Source organism: Zonotrichia leucophrys, chromosome 1, assembly GCF_028769735.1.
Source record: "Zonotrichia leucophrys gambelii isolate GWCS_2022_RI chromosome 1, RI_Zleu_2.0, whole genome shotgun sequence".
Lineage (NCBI taxonomy): Eukaryota > Metazoa > Chordata > Aves > Passeriformes > Passerellidae > Zonotrichia > Zonotrichia leucophrys.
In genome coordinates, this window is record NC_088169.1 from 43564744 (window position 1) to 43581579 (window position 16836).

Consider the following 16836-nt stretch of genomic DNA (forward strand, 5'->3'; position numbering starts at 1 on the left):
CACATCTCCCAGTGTATCACAAACCTTAAAATAAAAGACAACAAGTGTATGTCCAGCAATGTGTAAATATTTTGTCTTTCCAATTTGCATTTGAGTACAATGTCTGGATATATCAAAGGAGCAGATAACCCAAACACCCATTTTTCCACAATGTGCACTTAACTATGCATGTATTATTGTCTCTGCCAATATTCTGTGCATGATTTCAAGGCCTGTTACTACACATCAGAAAAAAAGTAGAACAATTGCACTGTAAAAGGATACCAATTCTGAGGATTATCCAGCAACATTAGGCATAGAACTGCCATTTCAACACACAAAATGCTCTGAGTTGTGATTGCCACGATTTTTATGTTAGATGTTGTAGCAGGTATCTTCTTATTATTGATAAACACTGATTTCAGTGACAAAAAAACCAGCATATGGACTTGTAGTAATATATAGTGTGTGGTATAAATGCCAGAAATAACAGTAATACTCCAGACCTCAGTAAATGCAAGCTGCTTATAGAATATAATATATATAGAATATATGGATATAAATAAATATAAATATATATATATATATATATATATATATATATATATATACATATAAATATATAGAATGGATGGATCAAAAAAAAAAGATGGGAAGGGCTGTCCAATTGCTAAGTATGTTCAGGTAGGAATAAAGTCTACTGTTTAATGATAACAACTTTTCATTAGGTAGAAACAAGCCAAAAACACTTTATTTGGTGATTTTCACTTTGTTTTCAAAGTTCTCCATTCTCTTTTCTGATGAACAAAACCCAGCTTAGCTTCAGAAGAAAACTTTTTGATATATGCAAGGAGCTTTTCCATGATGAAACAATGGAGAAGTGAAATACACCACTAGAAGAGTCTGAATTTGATGGAGGTCACAAGTGCAATACTTCACGTTACATTTAAGAAATGACATATATATAAAAATATGTCATACTGTATCATACAAGCAGTACAGTTTTTCACAACTATGGCTGGATGCATATCTGAATGGAGAGAAAGGGAAGGTGATGGTCTTAATTCTGTGTTAGCCGAAGCAGGAATCTTCTTTTCAAACACAATTGTATTAGACTTTAAATCCAACTACTTTTCAGCAGTTTTCACAAATCAGTTTCTATTGATCTTGTGAAGTAATTTAAAGTCATCAATGTATCAAGTAATTTAAATTCAGCAAAGTTATGATGGCACAGTCATGTGCCAAAAGCATCAGGCAGAATTCCACAATTTTATTCCAAAATCTGATTTGCTGAAAATTATAAGGGTTTGGGTTTTTTTGGTCTTTTTTTTTAAGTATGAAAGAAATTTATGGCAAGTGGCTCACTTGGGAGTTGTCTTTTACAAATTGGTAATGGGAACACACACTCACTGAAAGTTAAAGGAGTACCAGGCTAAGTCCATATTAGGTTGATTTCATGACAGGAACAATATAATTAATTTTCCCACAATATCAAATTTAGGTAGTATCTGTCCAAGCTCTAAATCAAAGCTCATTTTTCCTCCATAGCTTAGCACCAATACCTCCGCTTCTCTTGAGAACCAAAGTACTACAGTTGAATGGTAGCTTGGCTACCATTTCCTTTGAGAACCTTCAGGCTATCACTCCAATAGTCTCAAATTTTATCATCCTGTTGTGGGGAATTCTATCCACACTTAGGGACTGTATAAAGAGCAATTAATTCTTTTACTTTGACCAAAGATCTGTGAAATAAATAAACAGTGCATACAGACTTGTGAGGATTCAGTTTTAGCAACATGCTTGCATGGCAGTGTTGACCAGCTGCAAGATGAAGCCAGTGCACTATAGGAACACCATGAACAGGACATTTTCCTGCCCTGTCCATGACCCTTCATGCTGGTCCTATCCCACCCCAGCTACCGAGTGAAAGATGGCTGGCTCCTCAGTAAGAATATTCCCCTGATGCACCCACCTTCGAAACCATTTCACAGAATCAGATTTATTTAGGAGGGATTTTTTGAGGTCGTATAGTCTAACAACCCTGGTCAGATACAGCTGGTTGTCCAGGTTCATATCTAGCTGGGTTACGAATATTTCCTAAGATTGAAACTCCAAAACCTCTCTGGACAACCATTCCATTGCGATTTCATGGGTTATGATGGCTGCCCATTGCCTACTGTCCAGCCAGTGAGCAAGGCTGAAAATAGTTTGGCTTTTTCCTCTTCAGTGGCTTATACCATGTATTTATACACATTGATAAGACTCTTCCTGAGCCTCTGTCTCCAGGTTCAGCAGTCCCATATACGGAATACCTCTATATATATATATATATATCAGCCTTTCCATGTATGGAAGATGCTTCAGTCTCATATTCATCTTTGTGGCTGGCCTCACTTCAGTCACTCCGTAACTTTCTCATACTGGGCAGCCCAGAACGGGACAGAGCACTTCAGATGGGGCCTCAGCAGTGCTGAGAAGGGATGGATCACCTCCCTCAAACTGCTGGCAGTACTTTTCCTAATAAAATCCAGGAGGCTGTCAGCCTTCTTTACTGTACAGGCGCATTTCTCATGTTCAGTTTGGCGTCCTCCAGGAGCCTCATGCCTTTCTTCCAAAGCTGCTTCCCAGTCAGTCAGCCTCCAGCAGCTGTTGATGCATGGGGTTACTCCTCCCCAGGTACAAGACTTTTCCCTTTGTTGAACTTCATCAGATTCCCCTCAGGTCAATTCTTTAATCTGTTCCTCTGAATGGCACAACCATTTGGTGTATCAGCTGCTCCTCCCAGCTTTGTTCTGTCTGCAAACTTGCCGAGGGTAAACTGTTCCATCACCCCATCCATTAATGAAGACATTAAAGAGTATCTGCCCCAGTATAAACCCCTGGGGGTCAGAGCACTAATGACTTGCCTCCAGCTGGGATACTGGTGGCAATCCTTTGGGGCCAGCCACCCATCCATTTTTCAGTCTTCCTCACTGTGCATTTTGACAGTTTATACTTAAGGATGTTGTAGGAGACAGTCTCAAAGGCTTTGGTAAATTTGTAGACATCATCCAATGTCCTATCCATATCCTGTCAATCTGGCTGTCCTATTAAGGATGACAAGTAGGTTAACCATTACTCCCAATCAACTTTTTCTCCATTTGTTTCGAATATAGTTTCTAGGATTAGTTACTCCATCACCTTTCTTGGGATGGAGGTAAGGCTGACTAACCTGTATTTCTCTGTCTCATCCCTTTTACTCTCTTTAAAGATATCACTTTATTATAGCAATTCTGGCTGTTTATAGCTAGTCAATTCCAGCAAAAATAACTAGGAAGAAAAATAGGGCTCGAAATAAAGTCTATTAAATTCTTCTTTCTGCTAGCATTCTATGTCCCAAGAAAGACCTTGCTTTCTTTCCAATATTCGACAGCTGATTAAAAAAAAAACAAGACAAAAGTCTCTCTTAATAGAATATAATTATGCCTATTTTTTAGAAGACACATAACTTAGATATTCTTCCAGGATTAGACTGAGAAGAACAGACTTGAGAGCTTCCACAATATTTAGATATATTGATATTTTTGTTGTCTACAACTGTTTGAAAATTTCTTATAACATAATGAAGACACAGCATTTTTGAAAATCCCATTCTGAATTTATGTAGGCTTATATTACATAGAAAAAATACATACAAGAATTTTACCAAACGGTTAGCACAGATTCCTCACTTTCAAAATAAGGAAATGCCAGAGTTTTTGTGATCTTTTTTTTGTGTTTCTGATTCCCACATTTTTATATGCATATGTATCTTTTAGTATCATGGTCACATACTTCATTTTCCTTCAGATCCCAAAATCATCAGTGCTCAGAATAGCCAATGAACAACTAATCAATATTCTTTTTCATCTCTTTTTATTCAATATTAAACTCAGACACCATTGATCTTTTGGGAATCAAGAACAAAACTCATATGCAAATTTTGCAGTGAAGATTCAACTATAAAGCCCTGTGAATTTTAGCTTTCTCTTTTCTCCTTTTCCTTTCCCCTTTTCCTTCATCTTTTGCCTGACCTCAGACCCACTTCTCCTTCTCTCAGGTTCTCTGTTTGTTCCACTGCAATGAACCTCTCCCTTGTGGGTCACCCAATGTGTGGCAGCACAAGTCTTCAAACAGCAAAACCAAACTCTAGCTAAGAGCACAGACACTCCCTCAGCCAGCGTGGCTTTCAGCTGCCACGGCAGCAGGCACGGAGACAAAAGGGTGGGAACAGAGAGCTGAGGATGGGGCCAGAGCAGGACTTGGGCAATCCAGGGTGACACTGGATTAAACTGCTGTTGAATCACACTGTAAGTGACACTGGAGTGTGTCTTCTATGGCCCGGGGTGGTGACATTAATCCATACATAAAGGGAGTGGGAAAATGCTCCTGCACTGGGGATAGCAGGCTCCATCCACACCAAAACTTTGTAGATCTTGCTGAAATACCTCTTTGTCCTTCTGTCTTAACATTGACAGTGGTTTCAATAACAGAATGGGGGTGACATGAAACGATTTATTATAACTTGTAAAAAAACTTCAATGGATTTTCTGTTAGCTTGGTTTTTGGTTTGTTGTGGTATTTTGGTTTGGGGTTTTTGACATGTGTGTAAGGCTTAGATGTGCTATAAAGTTCTTGTGCATTCATCAGGCTGTACAGTGCCCTCCACGGGATTTCTTTGGCTGTGCTCAAGTTCAGAGACCAGCATGTGGCAACTCAGGCTGAGCACAAAAGAAGCTCAGGATGAGTCTGCAAGGTGCTCTGTAACAATCAGCACTTTTAGCTGTAATCCAGAGTGTAAGAACCACATAACCTCTTCTTCAGATTATTGTAATAATGCAACTGTTCTTGTTTTGTATGGTGCAGCTCTCTTAAACCCCTATTACACTGTATCTGCACGAGCATTCACACAGATGTTCGCTAAAAAATTTCTGTTCCAGCTAAAAAGCATAGGGTACACTATGCACTGAGCAATATATGGACATATATAGACTTCAGGAACAGAAGTGGTATTAAATATATGACAATATGTAGGTGTGAAAATACAGAAACACATGAATAGTTGCACAGCCCACACATCTCCACTAGATTCTGCAGAATAGCATCAAATAATGCACAGGTATGGAGATGATGAACAGATGCTGCACTTATTTGTCAGTCAGCAGAGCTGTGGGAGGAAGAATTAAAGGCAATTTTGAAACAGTAATAAGAAAGTGAAAGATAAATTCCAGATGGACACAGAGTTGGAACTGCTCTGCTGACCCAAGCAGAAAATGGAACAAGCTGTAAATTACTAGAAAAAAAAAGAGTTTTGTAAAAGGAAGCCATGCTATATAGGCATTAGTGTTCTTTCCACACCACACAGAGCTTAAAGCATGAATATACATCAGATTTAAATACTCCTGCAAAGAGTTAGAAAAAATCCTTTACATATGGTTACTTACACAAACAGCAATGAATGAATAAAAAGATTGCACAGCTACATGTATCATTAAGCAGGATACTCTACAGATTCTCACATTAACACTTGCATAATTATATATGATACTTCCAAACATTACATTTTTTTTTCTCTGTTCACTTCTTTAAAACTCACAAAAAGAATGAAATTCTCTTTTAAAACTGCAGACTGCTGCGTGCCTAAGCAAACCATTATTTGCTTGCTCATAATCATCTTTTCCCTGTCTGTTAGAGTCACTGATGCATTAATTGCTTATCAAAACCTGAAACAGTTCATGAGTCACTCTGAAGATAAAATAAATATTAATGAGCCCATTTCAATTAAATTCCCATCCTCTGCCTCTTAAAGCTGAAATACTGTATTTATTACATGCCAGAGTTAAGTCTTGATACCTAATAAATGGGAAAATATGAAGTATGCTGACTAGATAACCATGTTTCAAGGGATCACATTGCATTATAGTCTTATTTGACCAAATTATTGATCAAAGAAAGAAAGGACTGGTCAATTATAACAGAAATTAGGTGAAAGAGACGTCTAGGTCTGGTGCAGTTGGAGTCAAAAATGAAGTATGTGGGTTTTGAAGCTGGGAAATGCTTCTATATCGGATGATTTTAACGTAGCCTTAGTAAACACATGATCTTCAAACAAACAGATTGGCAACAAATATCATTACAAATGAAACTTTAGAAATTCTTTACATAGAACTTTTAGAAATTTCTTACATTGAATGAAGGATGGGGAGAAGGAAGCCATGCAGTTTTCAGGAACATCAAATTAAAGCACTATATTTTGGATCAATATGGAATTTTCATTAAGCAAAAACACTAAGTGGAGGGCTCTTCACCCATTTAAAATTCAGTGAAATATATACTATTTTGCACTGTAAAAACTGTCATTTTGAAAACATGAATGCGCTGAGAGATTTTTAAGTCCGGGCCAATGATAACTTACTGTTGAAACTCCAAGTCTAAAACTTTTCAAATTAAATGACACAGGATGAAGTAGGAAACACAAGTCCTTCCCTTGAACATTTACTTGCTTGTTCTAGCTTGTTCCTGGAAATGGTAGGCAAGAAAAATCCCAGAGAAATCAAAGGAACAACAGGTTATTTCCCTAAAAGGTAACTGTAGGTCTGAAATAACTTGAGAATTAGAGAGACATCAGTGAACCATTTTGACTCAAAATGTTAGTGAAAAACCCTTTTACAAAAAAAATGACAGCTTTTCTCAAGAAGCTGAGCAGCAGGATAGTATGGCTCATGAAGCTGGCTGCTATAAAGCTGATATAGTGGGAAATCTGAAGAAATGAACCCTGCTATTCACAGATTACAGCAGGATAAAGAACCCATTTTATCAGACTCTGGGTTTTAGTAAGAAATGAAGAAACCTCTATTTCTGATATTAGGCTAAGCTGTTTATTGTCAGAGGTCATGTCAGCTGCTGAGCAGAATACACAGCCTTAACTTCGGCTAATCAGTTTTGAGGCATCCTAGAAGTGCTCCTGCTCCTCAACTGATGTCACAGCACAGGGACACCCAGAAACCCTCTTTAGGGTGTACTAGAAAACTAAAGGCATCTCCCCACACCGATCCAGTGTGAATACAGAATATGCCACTGTCAGTGAAGTCTGCATGTAATAATACAAGAAAAAATATGGATTAAATATAATACAGGAAAAATTTGGATTTTGGTAGTTACCCTCATAAATTAGCATATATACTAGCTTTTTTCCCCTAAAGTGGAGTTAAATAGTGTCCACTTTCCATAACAGTATCCTAAAATTCTTAACACATTCACAGCTAACAGAGCTCTCACACATTTTTTTTTCTCTTAATTGTAAGATAGGACTTATTTTATGTTCCAAATGAACTTCCTCTGAAATATTCTGATTTCCAAGATTATGGAAATAATATATGCAAAGTCATAGGTTCTTTAAGGCAAGCCAGAGGTATCTAAAATAAGGATTGTTTACATTTATCATAATGTGCACATAAGATAATAATCAAACAACTTTCTTATGTTAATGAAAAGTATCTTTTGTGCTCCCAGAAACTGCTTAGTCAAATAAAGCTGAACTCAGTGACAAATGTGTACCTCACCATAAAAATGGCCAGACAAATAACAGCCATCAGTGATGCCTTTCCTACTTTTGTGTTTGCCCTGAGTCTTACCTGCTCAGATACCTCTGGCCCGTTGATCCGAGCCTGTACCAGCGCATTGTGAACGAGGGAATGGAAGTTCAGCAGCACGTGCTCGATGCTGTGTGCTCCACTCAGGGCTCCTGAGAGCTCCTCCAGGGCCTGGATGTAGCCCTGCCAGTGGAGATCAACTTCTGCTAGGTGGGCCAGGCAGCCCCGGAGGATGTTGAGGCAGTAGCCCAGGCAGGGCTTGCTCAGTGTCAGCCCCTGGCACTGGGGGCAGTACTGCATCCTCAGCAAAGCCCTGCTGCACTCTCTGGAGAAGGGCAGGTGGTCTGTCGTGTTGATCACTTCAACCCCCAGGTTCAGAGCCTGCAATAAAGTCCGGCTGGGTAAGAGGGATCGTCCCATCTGCCCTATGGCCTTTCTGGGAATGCTGCCAAAGGGCCTGATGTCCCTTCTCGCCGCTCGGAGGCACTCCGCGTACTCCAGGGAAACGTCAGTCGGACCAGGGTTAATCACATGGTTGTACACTACTGGAAACAGGGTGTCAAAGAATCTATTCACAAACTCCTCTGTGCTGGTGTCTGTGCCAAATAGGAAGAGCCCAACATCTGTGAAAAACTCCTGCACGTGCACAGCAGCCTCAGCAGCCATGTTTCTATACGCATTGCAGAAAAGTGTGCTGGTGTAATTCTCAGCCAGTCTGATGAGCATTTCAAAGGTTTCTGCAATCAATCAATAAATCATTCATTATTTTTAAGGTTAAAAAAAAAGAAATTAGAGTAAGAACATACAACAATTATATTAGGATAATTTACATATATCACAAAATAATTTTTCCATTAGAATTTTTGAGGAGACGAACTTTGCACAAACTACAACAACTGTCAATTCTATATAGGGAAGCACCTTACATGTAATGTTACAACACAATTAATAATCCATATTTTCTTTGCAGGTTGCATTAAACACAACCTAACAAAAATACATAACAGGAAATAATTGTAAGCTGAGTTATTAAGTTACAAAATACAGAAAAGTCCTATTGTATCTGTCTATGCATATAAACACATGAGCTCTCATCTCATGACTCAATCTGCAATGAGAGCTGAATGCCATTCCTCTTACCATCCTAAATGGATGGGCAAAATTAACATTAAACAATATAAACAACTGTTCAATTCTATTAAAACTTAGTAACTCTTAAAGATCAGTTTTTATTTTGTGTCTTCCAGAGCAAGCAGATGTTCCAAACACACATAAGAACATGATTTTAAGCAGTGTTTTTTTGTCTGGCAATTGGTATGGTCAAGAACTGCTTTCCTCAGGAACTGATGGATAATCCCTTGCTGAGCCTCAAAAACTGGATAATGAATAAAGCCTGAATGGACAAACTTGCATTTCACACTTTAGGTGGTAATCCTTAAATACACTGAGTAGTGTTTAATAAAGCAGTTTAAGTATAGTGGAAAAATATCCTCTTCTGACTTGATCTATGATTTGCAGGTAAGGAAAAACATCAGCTTTCAAAACGGAAAAAGAATGTTTGCATTGAGGAATTCCCTAGATCTGCCTGAGAAGGTTGCACTTTAGGGAAGGCAACGAAGCAATATATGGATCAAAAAGAAATTTGGCTTAGAGTTGAGAACAGAAACACAGAAAGACATATTACAAATATTAACCCATTTTATACACTGAATGGCTACAACTCAGTAACATCTATTTCAAGTTTTACAAGTTTTAATGTATTTTTTCCCATTTGTTTTTAAATAAGACAGTAAAAATAAAGTAAGGAAAAGCATGAAGTACAGTTAATACTGTCTAAACAGTGATGTTAAATACAGGCAGAATCAAATAGTCTGAAACCATGTCAAGCGATTTCAGAAGCAATCTGAAGTCTGCTGGTCAGTCACTGACTGAAAAGTATAGTAGAAAAACCAGAATAAATGTAAAAAAGACAAGACTGGCTACCACATATTTTACAAATACCTATGCATAAGAGCCTTATATTATGATAAAATGTTTGTTCCATTCAGGTCAGTGAAAGGATTCTTGCTGACTGCAGAGAGTTTCAAATTGCGTGCCTTGTGAAAAGATCACATATACTTCGTATTTAGTCTGTCTTTTCTCCAATAAAAGAGAGATACATGCTTCTAAATCACAATCATTCCTCCGCTATCTGTAAGTCTTAGTTTCGTATTTCATGCCACTCTTAAATTGAATTTGCTGTTCTCTTTTCTATTCTTCTAGCATTCACACATGTAAGAAAAAAGTGTTGACAGCTCACAGTAAGGAGTCAGAAAGTGCATCTCACTTGTGTGGCTTTTTGGGGTTTTTTTATTGCTATGTCACATACATATGTGAACTTCCCCTTAGGTGAATTTCACTACAATCATTCATAGATGCCAAATTCATAATGTCAAAGAGATAATGCCAAAAATCAAAGAGATTCATTTGTTTCAAAAGTCATACTCCTAAAGTCAGTACCCTTCATGAAGCTAGGTTCCCACCAATGGAGACCTATTCAACACAGAAAAGCCTCTTGGGTTTATCCTGTGAGAGAACACGCAGAAGTGCCAGCTGAGCACCTCTGCAGCTCCCAACACCTCCACCAGCCCTCACACCTCATCCCTGAGCTATGGGAGACCTATTTCCTGCTGGAGCAGGCAATGAGGCACAACAAATCAGACAGGGCAGATTAAACTGATCAAGATGCCCACTTTAAGGCACCTGAACCAAGGATGAGATCTCCACCAGCTGTACAGGCAGTTTGGACACCCAGATCCCATGAAGGCAGGAGTACATGGGAAACTAAATTACAGCCCTACATTACTAAATATCTAACTGTAATATATCTCATTTTTACTGGGGGAAATAAGGAATGCAAAGAACAAGCAGGCCTACTAGAGAAATTTTATTTAGTCGCCTAAGAGTGTTTGATAGCATTTTTAATGGTAGATGCCATTTTTATTTGCCTGTCTAAAAGGTCATTTGTGTTCTGCAGGTCTTGTGTCATATCTGTAGGCTCTTTATTATAAACATCCTGCATTTAAAATGATACTAGATGGCTGTGCTGAGACCACTGAACTAAATGCTAGGTAACTAGTTATCACAGACTTGACAACCCTTTATATAAAATCCTGGAGCAGCCCAGAAGAGCAAAGACCAAAAAAATGAAATAAAATTGATTCTTGGTTTAGATGGCTTAAAATAATAAAATGTGAAGAAAATTAAATCTTTTTTTATTATTACTTTCCTAGATGGAAACCATAAAATCTGTGATCTAAATGTCTGTTACAATCCATGGTTGCAGTATGCTATTATCAAGTGCACAAATATTAGTTGAAAGAATGAATCATGCTGCATGTGGACAATCAATAGATTTTACAATGTGGTCTAAACAATAACAAATCTTCAATACTGAACTATATTTCTGGTGCCTCAGCGACCCCCAGATGAATGAGTACAATAAGCAACTACATAATTTACTGACTATTTCTGCCTTTCTGAATAGAATGTGATGATACTGGCCACTTGTGTTTACAATTCTGCATCATGCTTTTAATCGTCATTTCATGATTTCTTACAGAATTTGTTAAGTTTTTTTTCTACTGACACATTTTCTACTTTATAAACATGGCTATTTCAGAGATTTGTTTTGCTCTTAGCAAATTTGCTAACAGAGACCAAATCACACCTATGTTTACTTTCAATATTGAACAGCTCCTGTGAATACCTTACGATGGCAATCTATGTCATTAACAGCACATTCTGAAACTTCAGTGACAAGTCAAGTTATACTGGTTCAGTACTGCAAACTGTAGCAGTGTGTTTATCTTTTAAATCTATGGGCTGAGACTAATATAATCAGCATTAATTACTCAGCAACATAGAAGTAGTGATGAGTTTTCAATCAGTATAAATGTAATACATATAAAATACATTTTAAGTATACCTAAGATGAGCTAGACAAGCTCTTTCTATTGTTATCAAATGATTTTTAATCTTCAGGGTCAGAGTCTCTTATCTCCATAATTTATGAGATCATCATATTAACTGCTATACAATATCCTATAGATACTTTGTGCAACCCTACTATTAATAATGTCTAGTTTTTACACAGATTACGTCAATTTTGTTTTTCTTTGGTGACAATTAAAACAATTTTTTGTACATTCCTAAATCAAATTTCAGGGCTGTCAATATTTTAACCATTTCTTTTTTTTAAGAACAGTAGTATTTCTCTTCCTGATTTTACCAAGAAAAAAACATGAAGCTAAGAAATTTGTAAATGAGAACTTGTTTATGTGCAGCATTTTTTCAGCTGATACTTCATACCAGAACATATATACATTATTTTTTTGATAACAGTGTGTTTTAAAAAGTGATTACAAAGTGATGCAAAAATATCAGGTAATTGCTTTAAAGGGTTTGCTCTCTTCCTTTAGCCTTTCAGTTCCTTGGAGCCATGGGTAGTTCTAAATTACAAAGAAGTTCCAAGGTATCAATTAGTCCAGTGGATAAATGGGTTTAAAATAAAAATCAGAAGAATACACATGACTTGTTTACTAGAACAAAGAGAACAAGTCCAGCTTTTTATTCCTGCACATTAATCAGATTTAATGGAAATATTGCACTGAATGAAATAGAATTTGGATTAGATTTTAAATCAGCCCTGCAATTCTCACCTGTAATAGTTTTGGCAAAGGGTCTTTATACTATAGATACCTTAGAAAATTAATTTGAAATACATTTCTATTTGCTATTGTAAAACAAATACACTTTTTAAATTTTACCCTTTCTTTACACAGATGTTCTATAAGTCTGCTAAATGAGACAATGCATGGTTCTAGATGCTGAGCACTACCTTTTGAAGAACATATGGTATGTAATGCAGACATAGTCTAATAAATTAAAAATCCAGCATTAGTAGTGGTCCAACAAGTTGTGAAGTCTTATAATTTGGTAATAATTCACCAGCCTAAATTACATATTATAAATTAATTCATATTTAGGGTAACAGATAGAACTCAATAAATTACAACCAGACAGGTTAAAATCCATCCTTGATTTATGACATTGTATTTAGCAAGACTGCCTTTCACAGTCCAGAGGAGATCCAAAATTGATGAGCCTGGACTATCTGAAGGGTCAGCCCATAATACACAGGAATCGATAACTAAATCCAAGCAAACCTGGAAAACCTACACATGTTATAAACTTATTATGATTTGAAAAATTCTATGGGAAAGTATTGCCAGCTGCCATTGATGTTTGGTGATCTTGTAGGTTTTTCTTCTGTTTATGGGTAGCACAAACAAACCAGAAGCATCATACTCCCTCTTCTAAAGATTTATAGTACAATCAAATGTACCTTGCATGCATTGTCCTTCCAGAGTCACAACGAATGTCTCAGGTACAAGTTACAGCCAGGTAAGCAAAAGGCATTCAAAAGTTATGAAAAAAATTAGTGGAGAAGAAATTAATCCACACAACATTACATTAATTCTATCTTTTTTTTAAATACATCAAACAGAGAACTATGGGTAGGTGGGAAATTCAGTGTAGTTAATCCTACTTAGCAAGTCACAGACATAATGCAAAATCCCTGAATCATTTAGAATATCAGAAAACTGAGCTGGAATGATCGAGTCTTCAAGACATATAAATGAATTATAAAGAATGAACTCATTAGGGCATTACCTGTGAAGGTAATATGGGAGAGAGATCAATAGGGTAAGTGATAGTCACACAGATTTGGGACTCACTGAAACTGCTCCTCATTGATACATATTTCAAATTAACCAACTTCACAGACTGCAGACTCACCAATGAAGTCAGTAAGAAAACAGGTATAACAGATGAAACCTGTAGCATAACCAACTTTGTGTTGCCAAAGAATAGCAATGTGCCTCGGGCTTTTATAGCTCAAAGTACTCATAACAGACTTCAGAGTTTGCCTTGTCTGGTCTTGAATTTAATTTAGCTGTCTTTGACAAAAACACAAACATTCAACAAACTTGAATTAGAATTGGTTGACCATTGCCTAAGTTGCTCTGTGTTCAGTGGCATATTATTGATATACTCAAGGAGTTTCCTACATATCCTGTGATTTGGAGTTTGGTTTAGTCATACTGTATTCTCTTTAGTTGGGGCTTGTGTTGGGGTTTTTTTCTTAGCATCAGGACACAAGGAAGTTGGAATAGGACAGCTTTAGTTGGAATATTAATAGGAATTAGCAATCATACATAACCATACATAATTCAGGCTATAAGCATTATTTACACTGAAAAGAACTGTTGCACTTTGAAATGAAATAGCAAATTGTCTCAAATCCATATGTAAGGTGTGTTCTTCTTTTTTCCCCTCAAAGAAATTGTGAGAACTCATAAGAAACTCATTCCCAAGGAAAACAATACATAGAATGTAGAGAAATGTCCAAAGCCAGGTAAGATGAATTTCACTCATTTTCGTGCTTCATCTTTTCACTAGTCTGAATTGGTAAGTGTACTTCTCATTCTTGTTTTATAATCAACTCAGTATCATCACACAGTGTTAATTTTTCCTGACTAAACCTGACACAAGCTATTTTGCTATGCAGAATTTGCTTTCTAAATGAATAAATTTAGGTGTGTTTTCCTTTCCTTCTCTATCTTCTCAGGTATGCATTTGAGAAACAGCCCTACAATGGAAAAGGCCAAGTTCTAGCGATTTGACATGATGATCCAAATCTTGTAATTTGCTTGGTGGTTTTTGGTAGGTTTTTGTTTGTTTGTTTGTTTTCATTGAGGGTTTTGTTTGGTTTTGTTTTGGGGCGGGTTTGATGGTTTCATTTTTGTTTTGATTTTTTGTTGTTGTTTTGGTTTTCAATAAAATGTTGGAATAAATTTATTTTTTATCCAGTTCTTTGGAGTTACATTAATTTTTTATGACTTAATGGAAATCATCACAATTGATTCAGAAGATTATTTCTGAACTTTTCAGTGAAACTTGCTGCTATGGATTTTAAAATATCTAGTCTCTGAATTTGTTATTTAAGATACTCCTAAGTCATAAGTGGAATGAAAAGTATTTAATCTTATCTTGACAGATCATAGTTTAATACTGAATGTCTCTCATATGAATGAAAGAATGAATGAATAATGCAAGGTTATCATTTTATCTAGTTATAAGCAATGATTCCACTTTTCTCTCAAAACTGTTCTTTCCTTTACTTTTCAGTCTGGTGTTATCCTTTTAATAGTGATGACTATGGAACCATTCATGTTGTCATTTTGGAAGCAACATGAGCAGATTGTTTTCTATGGTGCCAGGAGAGAAATAACTAGCAATTAACAGAGCTCGACCAAACCATTTTCTTTTCCTGTTGAATTCTGCTTGTGTTCTCTTGGATTTTGCATTGCACTCAAGGCAATACTTTCCCAGAGGAAATATTTCCAAATTCTGAATAGATTGCTTACTGCTGTGGAACAAAATACGCTCAGAGTTGCAAGCAGGGCATTCCAGGGAATCAGAGCTTTAAAACTGGTATCTCATAAGAACGTTGTTTGAAAATATTTTGACGTAAACTGACGTGCGTGGTTTGCAAAAGGACATTAAATTGATACTGATTTCAGATAACCATTTTTACACATTTGCCATAATAAATAAGGACAGTAAGTCATCTCAGATATATGAAAACAGTATTATTCAGAATTTATACCAGGATGATGTTGAGAGACGAGGGCCAGAAAATTAACAGATTAGAAGGATAAATTCATTTCACATAATTTTCAAACTATATCTATATGAGTTAAGAAGCACTTCTAAGGCATGATTCATCTTTCTGACTACCTTAAACTGAGATGAAGTGCTCACTGGAAGTGCTTGTTCCTCTCACTTTTACTATAAAGGGATGTGACACTGAAACCCTAAGATTTTTGTAGGGAACTGGCATAAAGGGAAGTGTCCTTAAACATAATTCAGTACTGCAGTTTATACAAATAAAGAGCTTAGATGATCAAGCTTCTATCAAGTGGTCTTAATGGTAGATAAATTACAAACTTCTTATGTATTTATGCAAATCTTTTTTTCCTCTTCACACCTGTAATCTGCTTTTCTTAGAATGAAATATATGGTTGGTTCCAGGGAGCTGCTGGAGCATTATGTCTACACATGTTACCTTTATAGGAATTAATTATTTGGGAATCACAGAGAAATTGCACTTGAAAAGAAAGAACAACCTCATGAAGATTTCCATAAAGCTAGACTGACATGAGATGAAGCTTTTGTCTTTCTGTTTAAAAGTTTAAAACCTGACTTTCTATTTATTTTTTCAATTTTCCCAGTTTTATGGTGACAATACTCACTCATCTTCAGTAAGCTGGGGGGGTATACAAATTAAAGTGAAATGTCAATCAGGTTCTAGCACATGCAACACTATGGATCAACATTTCTTGCACATCAAACAAGTAAATATATTCATTTTGTATCACTGATTATTTAATCTCATAGTTTTTTTCTAAGTGTTGATTGAGATTTGGTGAATTCCTGCATCTGACAGTCAGAGGAATTCAACACCAAAAATTATCAGACCAGTAAGTCAAAGGAATTTAAGGAGACTGTTTACTTGACATATGACTACATGTAATAGGTTTCAAAGATCCTCACGAGAGCTTGGTAAGGGATTAAATGGATTTATTATCTTTCAATTCACTTTGCTTAACTTCAAATTTACTGAAGAGAAAAAAAATATGAAAAAAAGATCCTTAAGTCTTCATTTCTTAAACAAACATCCATGTTTTTCATGGAAGATGCAAGAACAATGAATTTTATGACTGCATCTATACTGCACTGAAATTAGTTCTGTATTCCTTTGTAAATATTGGATATCAAGAAGAAAAACTGTATGTCCCTATGTATAGCTCTGGTATATTGGTGATTAGTGACCTCATCAGTGTTCATGATTAGTGATATGTGCAAAATTCTGCTTAACACAGGTGATACAAAAGGCATGTTGGTCTATGCCATGTATTTCAGTACCTATTTTGGGCACATGATATAAAAAACAATGAAGTATGCACTTCCAAGTTTCAGACAGGTAAGTAAATGCAGCATTTTTCATTTGACAAGGCTCAAATGAAGTGGATAACCAGGCAGCCAAATGTTCTCTTTCACAGAAGCAGAAAACAGCCCCTGTGAAAAATGTAAAACTCCAGTTCTCTAAACCACCTAGGAAAGCACATACAGTTGATCT

General features: G+C 36.4%; 1 protein-coding gene across 11 annotated transcripts in view; it reads right to left on the bottom strand.

Moving 5' to 3' along the window:
* GPC5 (glypican 5) overlaps window positions 1-16836 on the bottom strand; it is a 593323-nt gene that overhangs the window by 493982 nt on the left and 82505 nt on the right. For all 11 annotated transcript variants that reach the window (XM_064712816.1, XM_064712846.1, XM_064712801.1 and 8 more), the window contains one exon: window positions 7632-8326. In XM_064712816.1, coding sequence (XP_064568886.1) covers window positions 7632-8326 — 695 coding nt within the window. The remainder of the gene's footprint in view (window positions 1-7631; window positions 8327-16836) is intronic.